At 46.4% G+C, this 19,946-nt stretch overlaps 1 protein-coding gene across 4 annotated transcripts in view; it reads right to left on the bottom strand.

Moving 5' to 3' along the window:
• LOC119952105 (cytokine receptor common subunit gamma-like) overlaps window positions 1-19,946 on the bottom strand; it is a 67,941-nt gene that overhangs the window by 14,307 nt on the left and 33,688 nt on the right. For all 4 annotated transcript variants that reach the window (XR_005457765.1, XM_038775669.1, XM_038775667.1 and 1 more), the window contains exons 3-5: window positions 15,774-15,955; window positions 6,044-6,186; window positions 3,399-3,558 (exon numbers count right to left, since the gene is read on the bottom strand). Coding sequence is in view for 3 of the 4 variants with exons in the window: in XM_038775669.1 (XP_038631597.1) it covers window positions 3,399-3,558; window positions 6,044-6,186; window positions 15,774-15,955 (485 nt within the window). In the remaining variant the exon portion in view is untranslated. The remainder of the gene's footprint in view (window positions 1-3,398; window positions 3,559-6,043; window positions 6,187-15,773; window positions 15,956-19,946) is intronic.

Here is a 19,946-nt window from a genome sequence, read left to right as displayed (position 1 = left end):
GGGAGGGGAAGGGGATTAAATATATATTAAGAAATAAATAAATGGTAAAAGACAGTTTAAATGAAATGGGATGAAAACAAATGGGTCAAGGTGGGGTAGAGCTGATCATCTGAAGTTGTTGAATTCGATGTTCAAGCCGGAAGACTGTAGCGTGCCTAACCGGATGATGAAACGTTGTTCCTCCAGTTTGCGTTGAGCTTCACTGCAGCAGGCCAAGAACAGACATGTGGGCATGGGAGAAGGGTCTTGTGTTAAAATGGCAAGCAACGGGAAGGTCAGGGTCCTGAATGCGCACAGACCGAAGACGCTCAGCAAAGCAATCACCCAGTCTGCGTTTGGTCTCTCCGATATAGAGGAGGCCACATTGGAAGCAGCGAATGCAGTAGACCAAATTGGAAGAGATGCAAGTGAAACGCTGCTTAACCTGGAATGAGTGTTATGGGCCTGGGATGTTAAGCATGGACGAGGTAAAGGAGCAGGTGTTACACCTTCTGCGGTTGCATGGGACGGTGCCATGGGTGATGGGAGGGCATATTTTAGAGTGGTATGACTATATATCTGGCTCACACTGTGAATAATCAAACTACTTTAGCAATTACATAATATAGATTAACAAGGACACATCTAAGGGGAAGAGTTAATCAAAGAGGTAACACCCATTGTTGCTGAAGGATGAGGCAATCTGCTTTAGAAAGCTAGAACTGTTCCAGTTTCCTTTGAGAACGTCAGAGACATTGCAGAAGGATACTGGGAGAATCCCTTTGTTTTTTTCTATGGTTGTCAAGAGTTGGATATCATAGAGTAGACAGCTTTTCTGTCCAACTGTCCCAACCAGATTCACTCAGGACTCAGGTAAAGCATTACTTTGAATATTGATGAGTTTCTAAATTGACTTTAGCTGTGGCATTGTATTTTTAAAGTTTTATTGGATTCTGTATTGGAACAAACACTTTTTTATCTTTCATAGTCATTAATGTTGCGATGTACATCCCCACTTTAAAGCTTATTGTGTGTTATGTAGTTCTGTAATAAACTTATAAATAAGTTGGTAAAGTATAACATCTTTTGTACTCTGCATGCAGTATAAGAACCCACCTCGCATGTATTTTCAGAAAGTTGGATTCTCCGTTGGCGGGATTCTCCGTTTTGCCGGCAGCGCCCTCACGCCCGCAGATTTCCCGATGGCATGGGGTACCCACAATAGGAAACCCCATTGGCCGGTTGGCAAGACAGAGGATCCCGCCCACAATTTTTTACGAGAGACCCCTGGACCCTTATAATATCCGGTAGTTAGAATTTGGCCAACAAATTATTTAACAGGCTGTCCGAGAAAGGTAATGGGTGTGATTCAGCGGACTGAAGGTAAAGTCTGTTGAATGGCACATTTAGCGGGATGTTTCTTGACGGCTGCAGTGCTGAGAAAAATCCTGCTATCCAACGGCACACTGCCGCTTTTTTGTCCTAAGGGTGTTTCTCCCTGCCGAAGCCGCACTTAGAATGATTTCCTGCTGGCGAGCTAAAACCAGCAGTCCCACTCACACCCCTCCACACTTTCAGGCCCCCACCCCCCCCCCCCCCACCGCTTTTTGGACTCCCCCTCCCCCCCCCCCCGAACCTTGGGACGGCCACCAGGAACCCCCCCTATTCTCCCCCTCTACTTGACAAGGTCTCCTAGGCGTGGCCGGTAAATCTGGCGTCTGGGTATGTAAATATTCCATATACTCCAATCTGGGCGAGATCCAGATCGTGTTGGGCAGAGCAAGTCGAGTGACACGCGCCTGGCATGGTACAATGCCCAATTTGGGGCTTGTGTGCGTGTTTCACCTGTTAGGCCTAGATCCGCAGCGGGCGTAACGGGGGTCACCGAATCGCACCCAATATTTCTTAATAGTTGCTTTCCTTGGGGGAGACATGGTTCACTATCTCAGACCCAAAATGAATGTCTATGTGAAGTGGCTGCCTCAAACACAGGGGAGGGTGATTGCTGAGGGATCAGCGTTGCTCGTGATCTAGCATAGTCTATATTTGGGGCTAGAGTTATAGTCAACTTCAATGGCACCCCAGATGTTTCCTCGAAAAGGCACATTTCAGATGGTCCTTCACTGCTGCAGGACCCTATGCTTATAGTTCTATCTAGATTGTCTATTTTAGCTTCATTAGTATAGAAGGAATGTTGGCTGACAGTGCTGCTAAGACCCAGATTTAAATTTCTAAAGAAAACAGGTGCTTGATCACGGCCTGCAAGGTTTAAATCGAGCACCCCGGTTTCAAACTTAGGATCAGAAATATCCTTAAAGTTCACTTTAAACCCTTGCTGTAGTTAGATCCTAACTCAGCCTGAAGGAATAGCTCAGCCTGAAGGAATAGGCTTGGCTTGCGCATTGAGGGAACCCACTCAATACATTATAAGGATGAATAATCCAATTCCCAAATCCTTCCCTGAAATTTTCCATCCTCATTCACAGCTGGGATTTTCCGGTGCCACCGGAAGTGAATGGAGTTTGGCTGGAATGCCAAATTTTCTGTTCTCGCTCGTTCCGGGTCCCATTGCGTACAAGACGAGAAAGTCCCGCCTGTAATTTTTGAAATTGAATGTTTTGATACCGATGGTATTGCTGGAGCCCACAGCAAATGTGTGCCTATGTCTGGGAGGCATTGCAGATTGGCAATGTTATGCTTTCAATTGGGCAGATCCTTCAGCGTACAGTTAAAACAAGTGGTTTGACAGCTGCTCATTGGTTAGGCAAAATTCTTACTAATAGTAACTGGGAAACAGTTCATAGAATAGAATAGAATCACTACAGTGCAGAAGCAGGCCATTCTGCCCATTGATCTGCACCTACCCTCCGAAAGAGCATGCTACCTAAGCTCGCACCCTCACCCTATCCACATAACCCAGTAACCCCACCTAAGGGGTAATTTAGCATGGCCAAGCCGCCAAAACACCACATTTTCGGACTGTGCGAGGAAACCGGAGCACCCGGAGGAAACCCATGCAGACACAGCGAGAATGTACAAGCTCCACACAGACAGTCAGCCAAGGTCAGAAAGAGTCTATGCTGCCTATCTTGATGGCCAACAGAGATGGATAATCTTGAACAGATTCTCAGCCACAATCATGCCTTGGCAGTTTTGCCAATGTGATGCTTGTCGATAGGCTGGAGCCTAACGACAGACATGGGGCAGTATTCTCCGCCCCGCCGCACCACATTTCTGCCTCAACCACCGGCGGGATGCTCCATTACGCCAGCCGGTCAATGGGGTTTCCCATTGTGGGGCTGCCCCATGCCGTCGGGAAACTCCCGGGCTCCCGGCAAAACGGAGCATCCCGCCGGCGGAGAATCCTGCCCATGATGTCTCGGCTACACAGAAACAATGTGACAAAACATTTTACTTACCTGTGTCAGCAACTCCCCACTGAACAGGTGAGCTCCATTCACTCCACAGGACAGTTGTGCCACAAAACTCATTAATCTTACTTCGCACTTGAAAGATATAGGTCTTCTTTTGATCTATACTTGGCAAACTGTACTTTCTTTGCATATTAATTGTATTTACCTATACGAACAAACCAAGAAAAAGTAGCAGATAGTATCATAGTATTAAAATCTCATTCCTGAAGTAAACAATAGACTAGAATTTACAGGGAGCCATGTTTCTCCACGTCCCAGCAATGAAAATGTCAGTTCAGAACCCATCCATGAAAGAGCTGACTACCCCACTCCTATTTAATTCCCGGCAGAGTATTAATTTACTTAGGGAAAGCCCTTTGCCCCATTCTCGGCAGGAGGTCCTACCTTAGAGAGCTGCTAAACAATCCAAATGTCTGGCAATTCTATAGCCCCAGCAGTGCCAGGTTCGAGCAGTGGCCACGGCTGAGATCCCAGGCCGTTCCCAGAGAAGAGAGGCTAATGGAGGCCTCACCGAACATCAGTCCGGGGTTTTGCCACAGTCCGGTTGGCAAGCCACAATGAGAAACGGTGAAACGGTAGGGAGCAGAAAGGGGGGTAAAGGAGGGGGTATGACATAGTGGCGGGGAGGGGGTGCTTCCGATGGACACTGGGAACCTCTAAAGGAAGCCAGCCATTGCCCGACAATAAAAGCTGGTGGGCTACCGACCTGGCATACGCCTTCCCCTGGCATACGTCATGAGCAAAGTAGTGGCAAGGATGGGATGAGGCACTTAAGTGGCCATTAATTGGGCCCAAGACTGGGTGAATGCCCAGCCTCTACACTGCCCCTGTAAAATGAGAGATAGTTCAAGGTCGGCAGGTAGGCATGACGCAGGGCACATGCTGATGTACATGGCCCAAACCTTCAAACATGCCAGGGCAGGGAATAAAATCCAGTCCAAGTTACTGCTGATTGTAGTGATTGATCAGGAACATATTTCAGATCAAAGTTTTCGCAAGTCATTAGTAACCTACTGTTTATAGGAGAAGGAATTAGAGACAATCCAAGCTCCTTTCAGCTGAAATGTCATAGCTAACCAGGAAAGGAATAGTCAATTTTAATCAGATTCTTTTTCTTCCATGTCATGCATCCAAAATAATAAGTACCGAGACCAAAAGTGGAAATATCTGCACTTATTAATGAAGTATTGAATAGGCTAAAGTCTGTCTTGATTCATATTTCAGTTTTAGTGTTGATGAATTTTCTTCCAAAACCTCTGTCTTTTCACCCCTCTCCTCCTTTTAGATGTTCCTTAAAACTTTTTTGTCTAAACTTTTAGTCACCTGTCTCAATATCCAGATTGTTAAAGAGGAAAATCATGGATGGCCACCAAATCTAAAATCTGGTACTTGCAATCCCTGTGCCCTGTGGGAACTTTGAAGTTTGATCAACAATCACAACCATCACTTTTTGTGGTAGGTATGATTCCGACCAGCAGAGAGTTTTCTCCCGTATTCTCTTAGCTTCAATTTTGCCAGGGCTTCTTGATGCCGCACTCGATCCAATCCTGCCTTGCCGACTTGGGCAGTCACTCCCACCTCACCTCTGGAATTAGGCTCTATTGTCCATGTTTGAACCAATGCTGAACTGAAGTCAAGATCTGAGGATGTCTCTATATCAGAACCCAAGCTGAGCACCAGTGAGAAGGTTATTGCGAGTACATGTCGCTTACAGCATTTCCATCACTTTTCTGATGATTGAGATGAGGTTGACGGAGTAGTAATTGGCCAGAGTGGATTTCACCTGCTTTTTGAGAACAGGGCATACCTTGTCAATTTTTCACATTGCCAGGTAGATGCCTGTTCTGCAGCTGTACTGGAACAGGTTGGTTTAAGGCACAAGTCTTCAACTTTTTGCCGGAATATTTCCAGAGCTCTTAGCCTTTGACGGATCCAGTGTCTGCCTCATGTTTCTTGACATCGTGTGGAGTGAATTGAAATGGCTGAAGGCTTGCGTCTGTGATCTGTGATGGTGGGGACCTCCGGAGGAAGCCAGATGGATCATCCACCCGGCACTTCTGGCTGAAGTTGGTTGCAAATGCTTCAGTCTTATCTTTTGCACTGATGTTCTGGGCTCCCCCACCATTGAGGATGGGGATATTTGCCGAGTTTCTTCTGCCGGTTAGAAGTTTAATTGTCCACCACCATTCACAGCTGATGTTCAGGACTGCAGAGCTTTGATATGATCTGTTGGTTGTTATAGGGTGACTTATCTCTGCCTATCGCCTGCTGTTTCTGCTGTTTGGCTTGCAAATAGTGCTGCGTTGTAGCTTCACTGGGTTGACACCAGGTATGCCTGGTGTACTCCTGTTTGGACATGTGAAGCTTAGTAATAGCTGTTGATTTTCTGAGATTTATCAACATGTCACCCTCCCTTCCTCCAGGTAACTTTCCCAAGCCATTGGAATTCTGAGAACGATACCATCAGCAAATGAACATTTTCCTCTGTCTGGTCAAGGAATCTAAAAGAAGCAGCTTGATCCAAGACAGCTTGGACCTTCATCCTAGTTGCCAGTGACAAAGGTTTGAGTTTCTAAAAGTTAGTTCCAATTTTCTGTTTATAAGGGAAAACACTTGTTGTCACACTGTACCTGCCAGCTTTTATCCTTATTGCTCCGGTACCTGACTTCATTCATTCGACATTTCAGTGACTTCTCTGCTACGTCCCAGCTCAAAATCAGCTCATTCCTGTCCGTCATATTCAGTGTCAGGTCTTCAGGAGGATTGAGTTTCACTGAAAGGCATAATTGATTTTTGGTGCTGTTACTAAAGTGGACCATTTCAAGCATTTCAGACAGTGATACATACAGAAAAAAACTGAAGCACAACGGAATTGGAGTAAGTAGCGCAAAAGTAAAATAGGAAAGATGGCCAAACCATGGCTTACAAGGGAAATTAGAGATAGTATTATCCAAGGAAGAAGCATACAAATTGGCCAGTAAAACAGCAGCCCTGAGGATTGGGAGCAGTTTAGATTTCAGCAAAAGAGGACCAAGGGATTGATAATGAAGGGGAAAATAGAGTACGAGACTAAGCTTGCGGGGAACTGACTGTAAAAGTTTCTGTAGTCCTGTGAAGAGAAAAAGATTGGTGAAGACAAATGTACGTCCCTTTCAGTCAGAGGAATTTATAATGGAAAAACAAAGAAATGGCTGACCAACTAAGTACATACTTTAGTTCTGCCTTCACAAAGGAGGACGCAAATAAGATACCAGAAATGTTAGGGAATTTAGTGAGAAGGGTTTAGGGTTTAGTGAGAAGGAGGAATTGAAGGAAGTCTGATTTAGTAGAGAGGTGGTGTTGGGGAAACTGATAGGATTGAAGGCCAATAAACCTACAGGCCCTGATAATCTACATCCCAGATTACATAAGGAAGTGGGCCCAGAAATAGTGGATGCATTGCTGGTCATCTTCCAAGATTCTGCAGACTCTGCAACATTTCCTACAGAATGGAAGATAGCTAATGTAACTGCACGATTTAAAAAGGGAAGTAAAGGGAAAACAGGGAATTATAGACCAGTAAGCCTGACGTCGGTTGTGCGGAAAATTCTCCAATCCATTCTCAAAGGTTTTATAGCAGAGCACTTGGAAAACAGTGGCAGGGTTGGGCACAGTCAACATGGATTTATGAAAGGCAAATCATGCTTGCCAAATCTACCGGAATTCTTCGAGGATGTAACTAGTAAAGTTGATGAGATAGAGCCAGGGGATGTGGTCTATTTGGATTTTCAGAATGCTTTCAGCAAAGTCTCACATATGTAAAGCGCATGGAATTCGTGGTAACGTATCGAGATGGATAGACAACTGGTTGGCAGACAGGAAACAAAGAGTAGGAATAATTTTTTTTACAATTGGCAGGCAGTGACTAGTGGGGTACCACAAGGATCAGAGTTATTCACAATATATACTAATGATTTAGATGAGGGCACTGAATGTAATATCTCCCATTTGAAGATGCTGGGTGGGAGGGTGAGCTGTGAGGAGGATGCAGAGATCCTTCAGTGTGATTTGGATACATTGAGTGAGTGGACATATGAATGGCAGGTGCAGTATAATTTGGACAAATGTGAGATTATCCAGTTTGGTGGCAAAAACGAGAAGGCAGACTATTATCTGAATGGCCATAAATTAGGAGAGGGCAATGAGATCTGGGTGTCTTCATACACCAGCCAGTGGCGCAGTGTTATTGTCACTGGACTAGTCATCCAGAGATCCAGGGTAATGCTTTGGGGACTAAATAAAACCAAATCTGGAATTAAAAGTATAATGACGACCTTGAAACCATTGTTGATTGTTGTAAAAGCCCATCTGGTTCACTAATGTCTTTTACGGAAGGAAATCTGTCATCCTTACCTGGTCTGGCCTACATGTGATTCCAGACCCACAGCAATGTGGTTGCCCTCAGGGAACAAATGTTGGCCCAGCCAACGATGCTCACATCCCATGAACGAATAAAGACAACTCACTGAAAGTATGCAAGCAGATGCAGCAGGCAGTAAAGAAGGCAAATGGTATGTTTGTCTTTATAGTGACAGGATTCGAGTACAGGAGCAGGAATGTTCTGCTGTAATTATACAGGGCCTAGGTGAGGCCACACCTGGAATATTGTGTGTAGTTTTGACTTCCTTATCTGAGGACGGATGTTTTTGCAAAAGAGGGAGTGCAGAGACAGTTCACCTGGGATGGCAGGACTGGAGGTATGTGGAGAGATTGAGTCAGTTAGGATTGCATCTGCTGGAGTTCAGAAAAATAAGAAATATAGAAACCTATCGTATTCTAACAGGACTAGACAGAGTGAATGCAAGAAGATTGTTCCCGAAAGTGGGGTGTCCAGAACCAGGGGTCGCAGTCTGAGGATATGGGGTAGACCGTTTAGGACAGAGATGAGGAGAGATTTCTTCACCAAGAGAGTAGTCAGCCTGCGGAATTCACTGCCACAGAAATTAGTTGAGGCCAAAACATTGTATGGTTTCAAGACATTGTTAGATATAGCACTTGGGGTGAAGGAGATGAAAGTATATGGGGGAAGACAGGATTGGATGATCAGCCATGATGATAATGAATGGTGCAGCAGGCTTGAAGGACCGAATGGCCTCCCCCCTGCTGCTATTTTCTATGTTTCGATGTGCTGCCCAAACTTCAAGAAAAAAAATGAAGGTGCAAATTGAATGAAAGAAAATTGTGGTGTTCCTTGCACCGCACTTATGACTCTGCTTAATGAGGAATCTGGTCCCCCTTGAAAACACAGTATTCACTGAAACTGTTAAGTCTATTCCACACAGCAGTGTTCTCTACACGGAGGCCACAAAATTTGACATGCTATAATTGCCACTGAAAGCAGTGCTACAGAAACCGGAGGCCCTCAAAATGGTGGAGACAGGAAGGGCAAGGGGGGACATTAACACACGCTTCCCGTGCATGGTCCATAATTTGCAGTGGGCAGAACGTGATGTCAAACAGCCTCTCAGGCTGATGAGGAGCACACTGTGCAAACCTTGGCCTGCATAGGTCCCATGAATGCCCAATGCCCACCATTCCTTTCTGACATGCATTCTGATGTACCATGGACTCCACCGGTGCTATTTAAAGGGCCAGTGAGTGTAGTGTGAAGGAGCACTACTAAAATGGAAGTAATTAGGAATAAAAGGGGAAACTCTTCACCAGATAAAGTCAACCCTAGCACCAAGAAAGATGATTATGGTTGTTGGAGGCCAATCATCTTGTTCCCAGGATATTGCTGAAGGAGTTCTTCAGGCACAACCATCCTAGACACTACCATTTTCAGTTGCTTCGTTAACAGCCATCTGCCCATCATAATGTCAGAAGTTGGGATATTTACTGATAATTGCACAATGTTGAGTTCCATTCACACTCCTCAGATAATAAAGCAGCTGCCTGCAAGCAGGCATGCAACAAGACCTGGACAACATTCAGGCTAATAAGTAGCAAGTTGCAAGTGCCAGGCAATGATCAACTCCAACATGAGAGAGTCTAACCATCTCACCAACTTCCCTTTGATATTCAATGGCACTGCAATCACTGAACCCCCCTCAACATTTTTGGAGTGCGGGAGGGTGCGGGAGGGTGCGGGAGGGGCAGTTACTGACCAGAAACCTAACTGCACCAGCCACATAGGTACTGTGGCTTCAGGTGCAGGTGTAAGGCTTCGACATCTGCAACAAGTTAATCCTCCACAAAGTCTCACCACCATCTACAGTCAAGGAACCGGTCAGGTGCAAGATGGAATACTCTCCATTTAACTGGGTGAGTGCCACTCCAACAACATTCGAAAAACTCAACACCATTACCTAAATGCGTGCAGTATACGGAACAAGGTAAATGAGCTTGTTGCGCATATTGAAATTGGCTGGTACGATACTGTAGGCATCACAGAGACATGGCTGCAAGGGTACCAGGGCTGGGATCTAAATATCCAAGGATATGTGTCCTATTGAAAGGACAGGTCAATGGGCAAAGGGGGTGGGGTTGCATTGTTAGGAAGGAATGAAGTTAAATCGATAGCAAGGAGCGATATAGGATCAGAAGGCATAGAATCTCTAAGGGTAAAGTTGAGGAATCGCAAAGGTAAAGTCCCTGATGGGCGTTATGTACAGGCTCCCTAGCAGTAGTCAGGATGTGGGGCAGAAAATAAATCAGGAGATAGAAAAGGCATGTAAAAAAGGCAATATTACAATAATCATGGGGGACTTCAATATGCAGGTGGACTGGGAAAATCAGGTTGGTAGTGGATACCAATAAATGGAATTTGTGGAATGTTTAAGAGATTTTGTTTTTGGAGCAGCTTGTGACAGAGCCGACTGGGGAGCAGGCAATTCTGGATTTGGTGATGTGTAATGATGCAAACTTGATAAGGGAACTTAAGGTGAAGGAACCCTTAGGGAGCAGTGACCACAATATGATTGAATTTACCCTGCAGTTTGAGGGGGAGAAGCTGGAATTAGATGTAACGGTATTACAATTAAATAAGGGTAACTACAAAGACATGAGGGAGGAGCTGGCCAGAGTTGATTGGAGAAGTAGCCTAGCAGGGAAGACAGTGGAACAGCAATGGCAGGAGTTTTGGGGTGTTATTAGCGAGGCACAACAGAAATTCATCCCAAGGAGGAGGAAACATGCTAAGGGGAGGACAAGGTATCCATGGCTGACGAGGGATGTCAAGGACAGCAGAAAGGCATCAGAAAATGTGGCTGGAGAAGTAATAATAGGAAACAAAGAAATGGCAGAGGAACTGAATAGTTACTTTGCATCAGTCTTCATGGTGGAAGACACCAGTGGGATACCAGAGCTCCAGGAGAACCAGGGGGGCAGAGGTGAGTGCAGTGGTCATTACTAAGGAGAAGAGTCTGGGGAAACTGAAAAGGTCTGAAGGTGGATAAGTCACCTGGACTGGATGGACTACACCCCAGGATCCTAAAAGAGATAGCTGAGGAAATTGTCGAGGCATTGGTGATGATCTTTCAGGAATCATTGGAGGCAGGAAGGGTCCCAGAGAACTGGAAGGTGGCGAATGTAACACCACTGTTTAAAAAGGGAGGGAGGCAGAAGACGGGAAATTATAGGCCGGTTAGCCTGACTTCGGTCATTGGTAAGATTTTGGAGTCTGTTATTAAAGATGAGATCGTAAAGCACTTGGAAGTGCATGGTAAAATAGGACTGAGTCAGCACGGCTTTGTCAAAGGGAGATCGTGTCTGATGAATCTATTAGAGTTCTTTGAGGAGGTAACAAGCAAGCTAGACAAAGGAGAACCAGTGGACATAATTTATTTAGATTTCCAGAAGGCCTTTGACAAGGTGTAAGATAGGAGACTGTTAAATAAGTTAAGAGCTCATGGTGTTCAGGGTAAGATCCTGGCATGGATAGAGGATTGGCTGACTGGCAGAAGGCAAAGAGTGGGGATAAAGGGGACATTTTCAGGATGGCAGCCGGTGACTAGTGGTCTGTGCTGGGACCACAACTTTTTACAACATACATTAATGATCTGGAAGAAGGTATTGAAGGCACTGTTGCTAAGTTTGCAGATGATACAAAGATCTGTAGAGGGACAGGTAGTATTGAGGCAGCAAGGGGGCTGCAGAACATAGAAGAACATAGAACATAGAACATTACAGCGCAGTACGGGCCCTTCGGCCCTCGATGTTGCGCCAACCTGTGAAACCATCTGAAGCCTATCTGACCTACACTATTCCATTTTCATCCATCTGTTTATCCAGTGACCACTTAAATGCCCTTAAAGTTGGCGAGTCTACTACTGTTGCAGGCAGGGCGTTCCACACCCCTACTACTCTCTGAGTAAAGAAACTGCCTCTGATATCTGTCCTATATCTACCACCCCTCAATTTAAAGCTATGTCCCCTCGTGTTGGTCATTACCATCCGAGGAAAGAGACTCTCACTGTCCACCCTATCTAACCCTCTGACTATCTTATATGTCTCTATTAAGTCACCTCTCAGCCTTCTCCAATCTAACAAAATCAACCTCAAGTCCCTGAGCCTTTCCTCGTAAGACCTTCCCTCCATACCAGGCAACATCCTAGTAAATCTCCTCTGAACCCTTTCCAAAGCTTCCATATCCTTCCTATAATGTGGTGACCAGAACTGCACGCAGTACTCCAGGAGTGGCCGCACCAGAGTTATGTACAGCTGCAGCATGACCTTGTGGCTCCGAAACTCAATCCCCCTACTGATAAAGGCTAGCACACCATATGCCTTCTTAACAGCCCTATTAACCTGGGTGGCAACTTTCAGGGATTTATGTACCTGGACAAGCTAGGAGAGTGGACAATCAAGTGGCAAATGAAATACAATGTGGAAAAGTGTGAGGTTATGCACTTTGGAAGGAGGAATCAGGGCATAGACTATTTTCTAAATAGGGAAATGCTTCGGAAAGCAGAAGCACAAAGGGACTTGGGATTCCTTGTTCACGATTCTCTTAAGGTTAATGTGCAGGTTCAGTTGGCAGTTAAGAAGGCAAATACAATGTTAGCATTCATGTCAACGTCCAGCACTTAGAAAGTCAAAGGAAGCAGATGAATAGGAACTTAATGCTATTCCCCACCCCCTTGTCATAAACCACCCTGACTTGAACTGGAACTCGCAGCCAAACAGCACTATGGGAATACCTCCCCCACTCAGCGATTGCAGAAGGCACCTTCTCTCATACAGTTAGGGATGGACAATCAGTGCTGGCCGTGCTCTTCAATGTTGCAGTCCAAGAATGGATACGTTTTAAAACACGAGACCATTAACCATTTTCAGGATCGCTGAATTAATTGGAAGGTAACGTTTTATTGAGATAGCTACTGAGCTAAAGACTGCTTTCGGAAGGAATTATAAATTAAAAATGTTTGTGTATCTTGTGGGGAAGATTAGATTCAGAAGAAACCTCCCTATCTACATGCAGGATCCACTGTAGCATTTGAAAGAATTAGCACCAAACCTGAATTAGCTCCGTAATGAATACTTGCACCAACAACTCTTTAGCCTGAGTCCTATCTGTAAGTTTACCTCCAATGGGTTTGCAGCTGGAATGTCTTAACAGATGATAATCCAAATGATTACATTTTCTCATCGTTATGTCACGCTGCTCCAGGTGGGAGTAAGTGTTCTTGATCAATAACTTATGTTTATATAGCATCTTTAATGCAGCATAACATCCCAAGGAACGTCATGGGAGTGGTATAAAACACAATTTGACACTGATCTATTTAAGGAGATATGATGGCTGATAACCAAAAGATTAATCAAGGAGGTAAGTAGGTCTTAAAGGAGAAAAGAGAGGTAAAGAACGTTTTTTAAAAATTTAGCGTACCCAATTATTATTTTCCAATTAAGGGGCAATTTAGTGTGGCCAATTCACCTACCCTGCACATCTTTTTGGGTTGTGGGGTGAGACCCACGCACATATGGGGAGTGCAAACTCCACACGGACAGTGACCCAGGGCCAGGATCGAACCCGGGTCCTCGGCACTGTGAGGCAGCAGTGCTAACCACTGCGCCACCGTGTCCGCCCTGAGAGGTAAAGAAAATAAGTGATTAGAGAGGGAATTCCAGAGCTATTCATCTTGACAGTTGCAAGCATTGCCTCCAATAGCGGAGCGCTTCTAATCAGGGATTTTCAAGAGGCTAGAATCGGAGGAGCACAGATTTAATGGAGGGTGGGAAGGGTTGGAGGAGATTTCAGAAATAGAGAAGGGCCAGGTAATGGAGAGATTTGAAAAAAGGATGAGAATTTTTAAATTGAACCTTTTCTTAACCAGGCGTCAGAACATCAAGGCCAGGGGCAATGAGTGAACAGAACCTAATGCTAGTTACATACAAACATATGACTCGAGAGCAGGAATAGGCCATTCGGCCCCTCAAACCTGCTCTGCAATTTGATAAGATCATGGCCAATCTGATTGGGGCTTCTCCTTTGCTGTGACCCCCTTGTCAGTCAAGAATCTAGTTAATTCAGCCTTAAAAATATTCAATGACCCAGCCTCCACTGCTCTCTGGGAAAGTAAATTCCACAGACTAACGACCCTCTGAGAGAAACAATTTCTCATCCTATCTGAAATGGGCGACATGTTTCAACAATGTCCCCTAGTTCCAGTACTCCTACAAAGGCAACTCTCCTTTCAACATCCAGCTTGCCAACTTCCCTCAGGATCTAATATATTTCACTTATCATTCTTCTCAACTCCAATGGATACAGGCACAACCTGTCGAAGCTTTCCTTAAATGGCAACCCCTTCATCCTAGGAATCAGTTGGCTGAACCTTCCCTGCATTACTTGCAATGCAAAATATTGTGAGATCATAGAATCATAGAATTTACAGTGCAGAAGCAGGCCATTCAGCCCATCGTGCCCAGAGCTCCCTACCCAAGCCCATGCCTTCACCCTATCCTCGCCAGTAACCCCACCTAACCTTTTGAACATTAAGGGGCAATTTAGCATGGCAATCCACCTAACCTGCACATCTTTGTGACTGTGGGAGGAAACTGGAGCACCCGGAGGAAACCCACGCAGACAGTTACCCGAGGCCGAATTGTGCCCGGGACCCTGGAGCTGTGAGGCAGCAGTGCTAACCACTGTACCACAGTGCCGCCCCTTCTTCCAGCTTTTTCTGCCAGCGGTCTCTGCGGTCCTGCCAATGGTGCACTCCCGCCATGGGCTTCCCAGTGGCATGGGGTGGATTCAGTAGGAAATCCCATTGTCAACCGGAGTGTTTCACTCCGGCGTTGGAGGCCACTCCTCGCCCCCTATTCTCCCACCCCCAGGGGGCTCGGAGCGGCGCCGCGTCAATTTCGCGCGCCGGGCCTTGGCGCCCACGTCAAAGCGGCGCCGCATTAATGATGCGGCCAGCGGCGCTTAAATGACATCACCCGCGCATGCGCAGGTTGGTCGGCGCCAACCTGCGCATGCACAGTTGCCGTCCTCCCCGCAAGACATGGAGGATTGATCTTGCGGGGCGGCGGAGGAAAAAGAGTGCGTCCTTTAGAGACGCTGGCCCGCCGATTGGTGGGCACCAATCGCGGGCGAGACCCCTCCTGAGCACCCCCCTGGTGCTCGATCCCCCCCACCCCCTCACAGGCCGCACACGCAGCGTTCGCGCGCTGTTCATGCCGGCAGCGATCAGGTGTGGTTGGCGCCGGCGTGAACCGGTCGGACTGGCCAGGCCATTCGGCCCATCCGGGCCAGAGATTCGGCCCTCGCCGTTAGAAACGGCGAATGCCAATTCTCCGAGCGGCCTGTCGTAAAATGCGGCACGCCGTTTTGGGGGGGGTGGGAGAATCGCGTGCGGGTGCCAGGGCGGCGTGGCGGGAATCGCCCGGCACTCCCGCGATTCTCCCACCCGGCGTGGGAGTCGGAGAATCGCGCCCCTGATGTAAAGATTCGAGAGTGGAAAGAGAATCCATTGCAGGTGATTTTCTGCCCATGATCGGATAGAAAAGAATGGAACCAGTTGGGTGAGGTTACATGCAGGTGGATGTTGCTGAAGAGGTTTTGGAGGATGATGTGGTAATTGTGTCACAGGTCAAGAAAGATGAAAGAAATTTCCTTTGCCACAGTAACGTAGGGTGCCATTTATAACTTTGTTTGGAGTTCTAGTCTACAATGCTGAGGATCCTTCTTGAAGAGGCAACAAGATTAGCAAAGGAGGCATTGCACTCCTAACCTCAGTCAACCAAACACCAATCCCGTCTTCCTCCCGCACCCCCTCCCCCCATGTTAATATCATTGCCAGATGCAAATTCATCCTTCAGTGCACACTGGCATCACTGGTTCAATCTAGTGAATGATTTACTCATTTTTATTACCTTGGTCCTGCAGCTGAAAATTTCGAGTCAGTGGTAACTCATTTCCTGAGTCACTGGACCCATTTCTGTAAACAGAAAATTCTCGAAACTGGATAATCTCACTTTTTGAGAAATTGCAACCAACGTTATAACCGTTCTGCTGGATGTAATTTCCACATTCCTTTGCTGGCTGTGAGGAATACCTGTGAGGATTGAGAAAAGATTGTTATTTCATTTATAGTACCTGTTTTATCAGCTGAAATTCAATATTAGGGTCTGGTTTAGCACAGTGGACGAAACAGCTGGCTTGTAATGCAGAACGATGCCAGCAGTGCAGGTTCAATTCCCGTACCGGCCTCCCCAAACAGGCGCCGGAATGTGGCGACTAGGGGCTTTTCACAGTAACTTCATTGAAGCCTACTTGTGACAATAAGCGATTATTATTATTATCAATTGCAAAGCTGAATATCTTTGAAAATCATTTCATGGTGAAGAGTTATTTGAAGAAAAACAAACTCGGATTTAGATGGTACCTTTCATGGTCTCAGGGAATTGCTTGAGAGCCAATTAGGTACCTTTGAAGTGGAATCACTGTTGTACTATAGGAAACACAACCAATAATCATATTGGTTGTTTATCATATCTGATAAACCAGATCATCATTAGAGGTTTGGATTGAGGGATAAATATTGGCCAGGTCACCAGGGACAAGTAACTCTTCAATATAGTATCATGGAATCCTATATGCCCAACTGTGAGATGGGTCCTTTGTGATTCTTTGCCTTACATTAAGATTCCAAGCAGTGATACAAGCCTTTGCACATGGAGTGTCACATGGGCAGGGTGGTAGCATAGTGGTTAGCACAGTTGTTTCACAGCTCCAGGGTCCTAGTTTCGATTCCGGACTTGGGTCACTGTCTGCGTGGAGTCTGCATGGTCTCCCCGTGTCTGCGTGGGTTTCCTCCCACAGTCTAAAGATGTGCAGGTTAGGTGGATTGGCCATTCTAAATTGCTCTTAGAGTCCAAGAAGGTTAGGTGGGATTGCTGGGTTACGGGGATAAAGGGATAGGGTGGAGGCGTGGGTTTAAGTAGAGTGCTCTTTCAAAGGGCCGGTACAGACTTGATAGGCAGAATGGCCTCCTTCTGCACTGTAAATTCTATGATTCTATGAACTTCAATTTGCAAATTAGATATTTGAAATGACTATCAGAACAAAGAACAATACAGCACAGGAACAGGCCCTTCAGCCCTCCAAACCTGTACCTGTCCAGAATTCAGATTTTGTCATTTGTAACCTTAATGACAGCTCTTCGAACTTCCCACCTTCTATCAGTTTGCTTGGTTGAGAGGTTCAGGTGATGACCCCCATGTTATCCACCTCAACTACTCCAGGAAGTAGCAACTTCTATATTCTGGTAATTCTCTGGGTAAATTAATTTTTCTTGAATTTCTTATTGTATTTACCAGTGACTATCTCATATTAATGATTTGGCGTTCCATGAATGGAAATATCCCTTTATTGTGCGAGGTTCTCTGGCCTCCCCGCGGCATGTATCTCGGCGATGTGAGGTGGCCTGCCGCTGGCTAGCGGCGGGATCCTTTGGTCCAGCCGCTGTCAATGGGGTTTCCTATTGAATCCACCCCACTCCACTGAGAAACCCACAGCGGGAGATCCCGGCTGCATGAACCGCCGGAAGATCTCGCCCACTGTCTACTCTGTCAAAACCTTCACTCCAAGCTCATTATCATAAGACCATAAGACATAGGAGCAGAATTAGGCCACTTAGCCCATCGAGTCTGCTCCGCCATTCAATCATGGCTGATATTTTCTCATCCCCATTCTCCTGCCTTCTCCCCATAACCCCCGATCCCCTTATTAATCAAGAATTATCAGTTCATCTCTCACTGTCCAATTGGAAACAGGCCGGTATTAAAATTGCAATGTCATCAAAATACACACTATAAGCTATTGCCAGAGGAATCCTCGACAAGTTTGTGTGATACTCTTCATCAGTTTTTCGAATTTATTCTTGTCCATGATCACAATGTTTAAATGTGTGAATTCATGTGGCTTCTTATCCTCTGGGGAGCCTGCGGCCTACTCGTGTTCCCGTTTCCTGGGGAACCTGTGGCCTACTCCTGTTCCTGTTCCCTATGATTGTTATTGTGATTTTATGAAATTAACTCAAATTCAGCACTGAATATTTTTGAAAATCATTACATGCTCAAGAATTATTTGAAGAAAAAAGACTTGGATAGAGATAGTGTGCAAAATTTGGGGCCCAATGGCCCCTGGGCACAAATCCCATTATTGCCTCTAACTCTGGTGATAGGACCATATGGGATTTGCAGCGGGGTGATCTCAGTTTGGAAACCCAGCATGGGCATAGATCTGATTAACATGGATTTGAATTGATTTAGTATTCAAAAACAGCTTCATGCCGTTTCTTCCCGAGTTGTCAGATATTTCTGCCCCCTGCCAGCAAGACGTAATGCAGGTGGGAATCACTATCGGTTTTCAAAAGCGGAAACTAGTCATGATGACCAAGGTGGCAGCTTGGAGGTGAGTATAGTGCCCGGGTGCTGAGGGACATGGCCGAGCAGTGCCCTGGCACAGCCGCTTGGCACACTGGTACTGCCCCATTGCCAGGGTGCCAGGTGTCTGTACCAGGTTGGTAGAGCCAGGGGCAGTGGGAGGGGGGAAGGCACTCTAGGGAAGCCCATTGGGGTGGGTTCCTATAATGTTGGGGTGGGGTGGGCTATGCCTGCTTGGCAGTGGGGGGTGGGGGTTATATTTTGAATGGGGGTGTGCACCCGTGTCAGTGAGGATGGGGCGGGGTGGAGGTTGGGTCACCCTGATGTCTGTGTGGTATGGGGTGGGGGATGTCCTGACCATTGAGCAATGGCGGGGGTGGGGGTGGGAGGTTGGTCTCTGTGTTGGAGGATTGTTCCCCTTGTCTGCTGGGGTCTCAATATCCAGCGGAGAGGGAGGGCGGGAGAAGGGTGGGAAGGGGCGAGTAGTGAAGAGGGGAGGGGGGAGTGGGAGGGAGGAGGAGGCAAGTGGGGTTACCGAGGCTTAGCACTCGCAAGCTTAAGTTTAAGGCACCATGAGTACAAGATATGGTTTTCACGGGAGAAATTCTTTCATTTTACAGTGTCGTGATCTAGTGTCAACAGTCACACAAAAATAATACAATTTCCTTTTTTGTCACGGAAGAGAGATGGATATTAACTTTGTTTCAATGGTTTGAATATTCTTCATGTTTTTCATAGGTGCTGGAAATACCAGTCGCTTAGGATAGATAACGGGGACTGTAGACCTTATTACAGAGGTTGTGATTCCCTGAGCTCCTCATCCAATCTGTCACTTGAGTCATCCTCTAAGGCCTGTGGAGTTGCCTCACTCTCCTCATCCTCCAGTGGGTCCCCCTTTGCCAGAGCCAGATTACAATGACTAATAGTGACACGTGCTCTGGAGGATATTGCAGTGCTCCCCCTGATCAGTTCAGGCATCTGATATCTTCAGCAGCGCAATGGACACCTCAATTACCTTGTGCAGGCATGATTCCTATTGTACCTCTCCTCCACTTTTGTCCTTGGGTGCCAGGGTGGCATCATGAGCCACCTTTTCAAGGTATAGCCTTTGTCACCCAAGAGCCAGCTATCCAACTGAGCTGGAACAATGAACAACCTTGGCACCTGGGTGTGTCATAGGCATCATGGGAGCTACCAGGGTACCTTGCACAGACTTATACATAGACATAGAATTTACAGTGCAGAAGGAGGCCATTCGGCCCATCGAGTCTGCACCGGCTCCTGGAAAGAGCACCCTACCCAAGGTTAACACCTCCATCCTATCCCCATAACCCAGTAACCCCACCCAACACTAAGGGCAAATTTTGGACACTGAGGGCAATTTATCATCGCCAATCCACCTAACCCGTACATCTTTGGAATGTGGGAGGAAACCGGAGCACCCGGAGGAAACCCACGCACACACAGGGAGGATGTGCAGACTCCGCACAGACAGTGACCCAAGCCGGAATCGAATCTGGGACTCTGGAGCTGTGAAGAGATTGTGCTATCCACAATGCTACCGTGCTGCCCATACTTGCTACCGTACTTGCTGAATCTGTGACTTGTGAGCACAAACTATCTGCATGTTCTTGGAGTGGAACCCTTTCTACTCATGAA

This window comes from Scyliorhinus canicula, chromosome 17 (genome assembly GCF_902713615.1).
Source record: "Scyliorhinus canicula chromosome 17, sScyCan1.1, whole genome shotgun sequence".
NCBI classification, from domain to species: domain Eukaryota; kingdom Metazoa; phylum Chordata; class Chondrichthyes; order Carcharhiniformes; family Scyliorhinidae; genus Scyliorhinus; species Scyliorhinus canicula.
The sequence above is the reverse complement of the archived record's forward strand: the minus strand, read 5'-3'. Positions and strand labels throughout refer to the sequence as shown.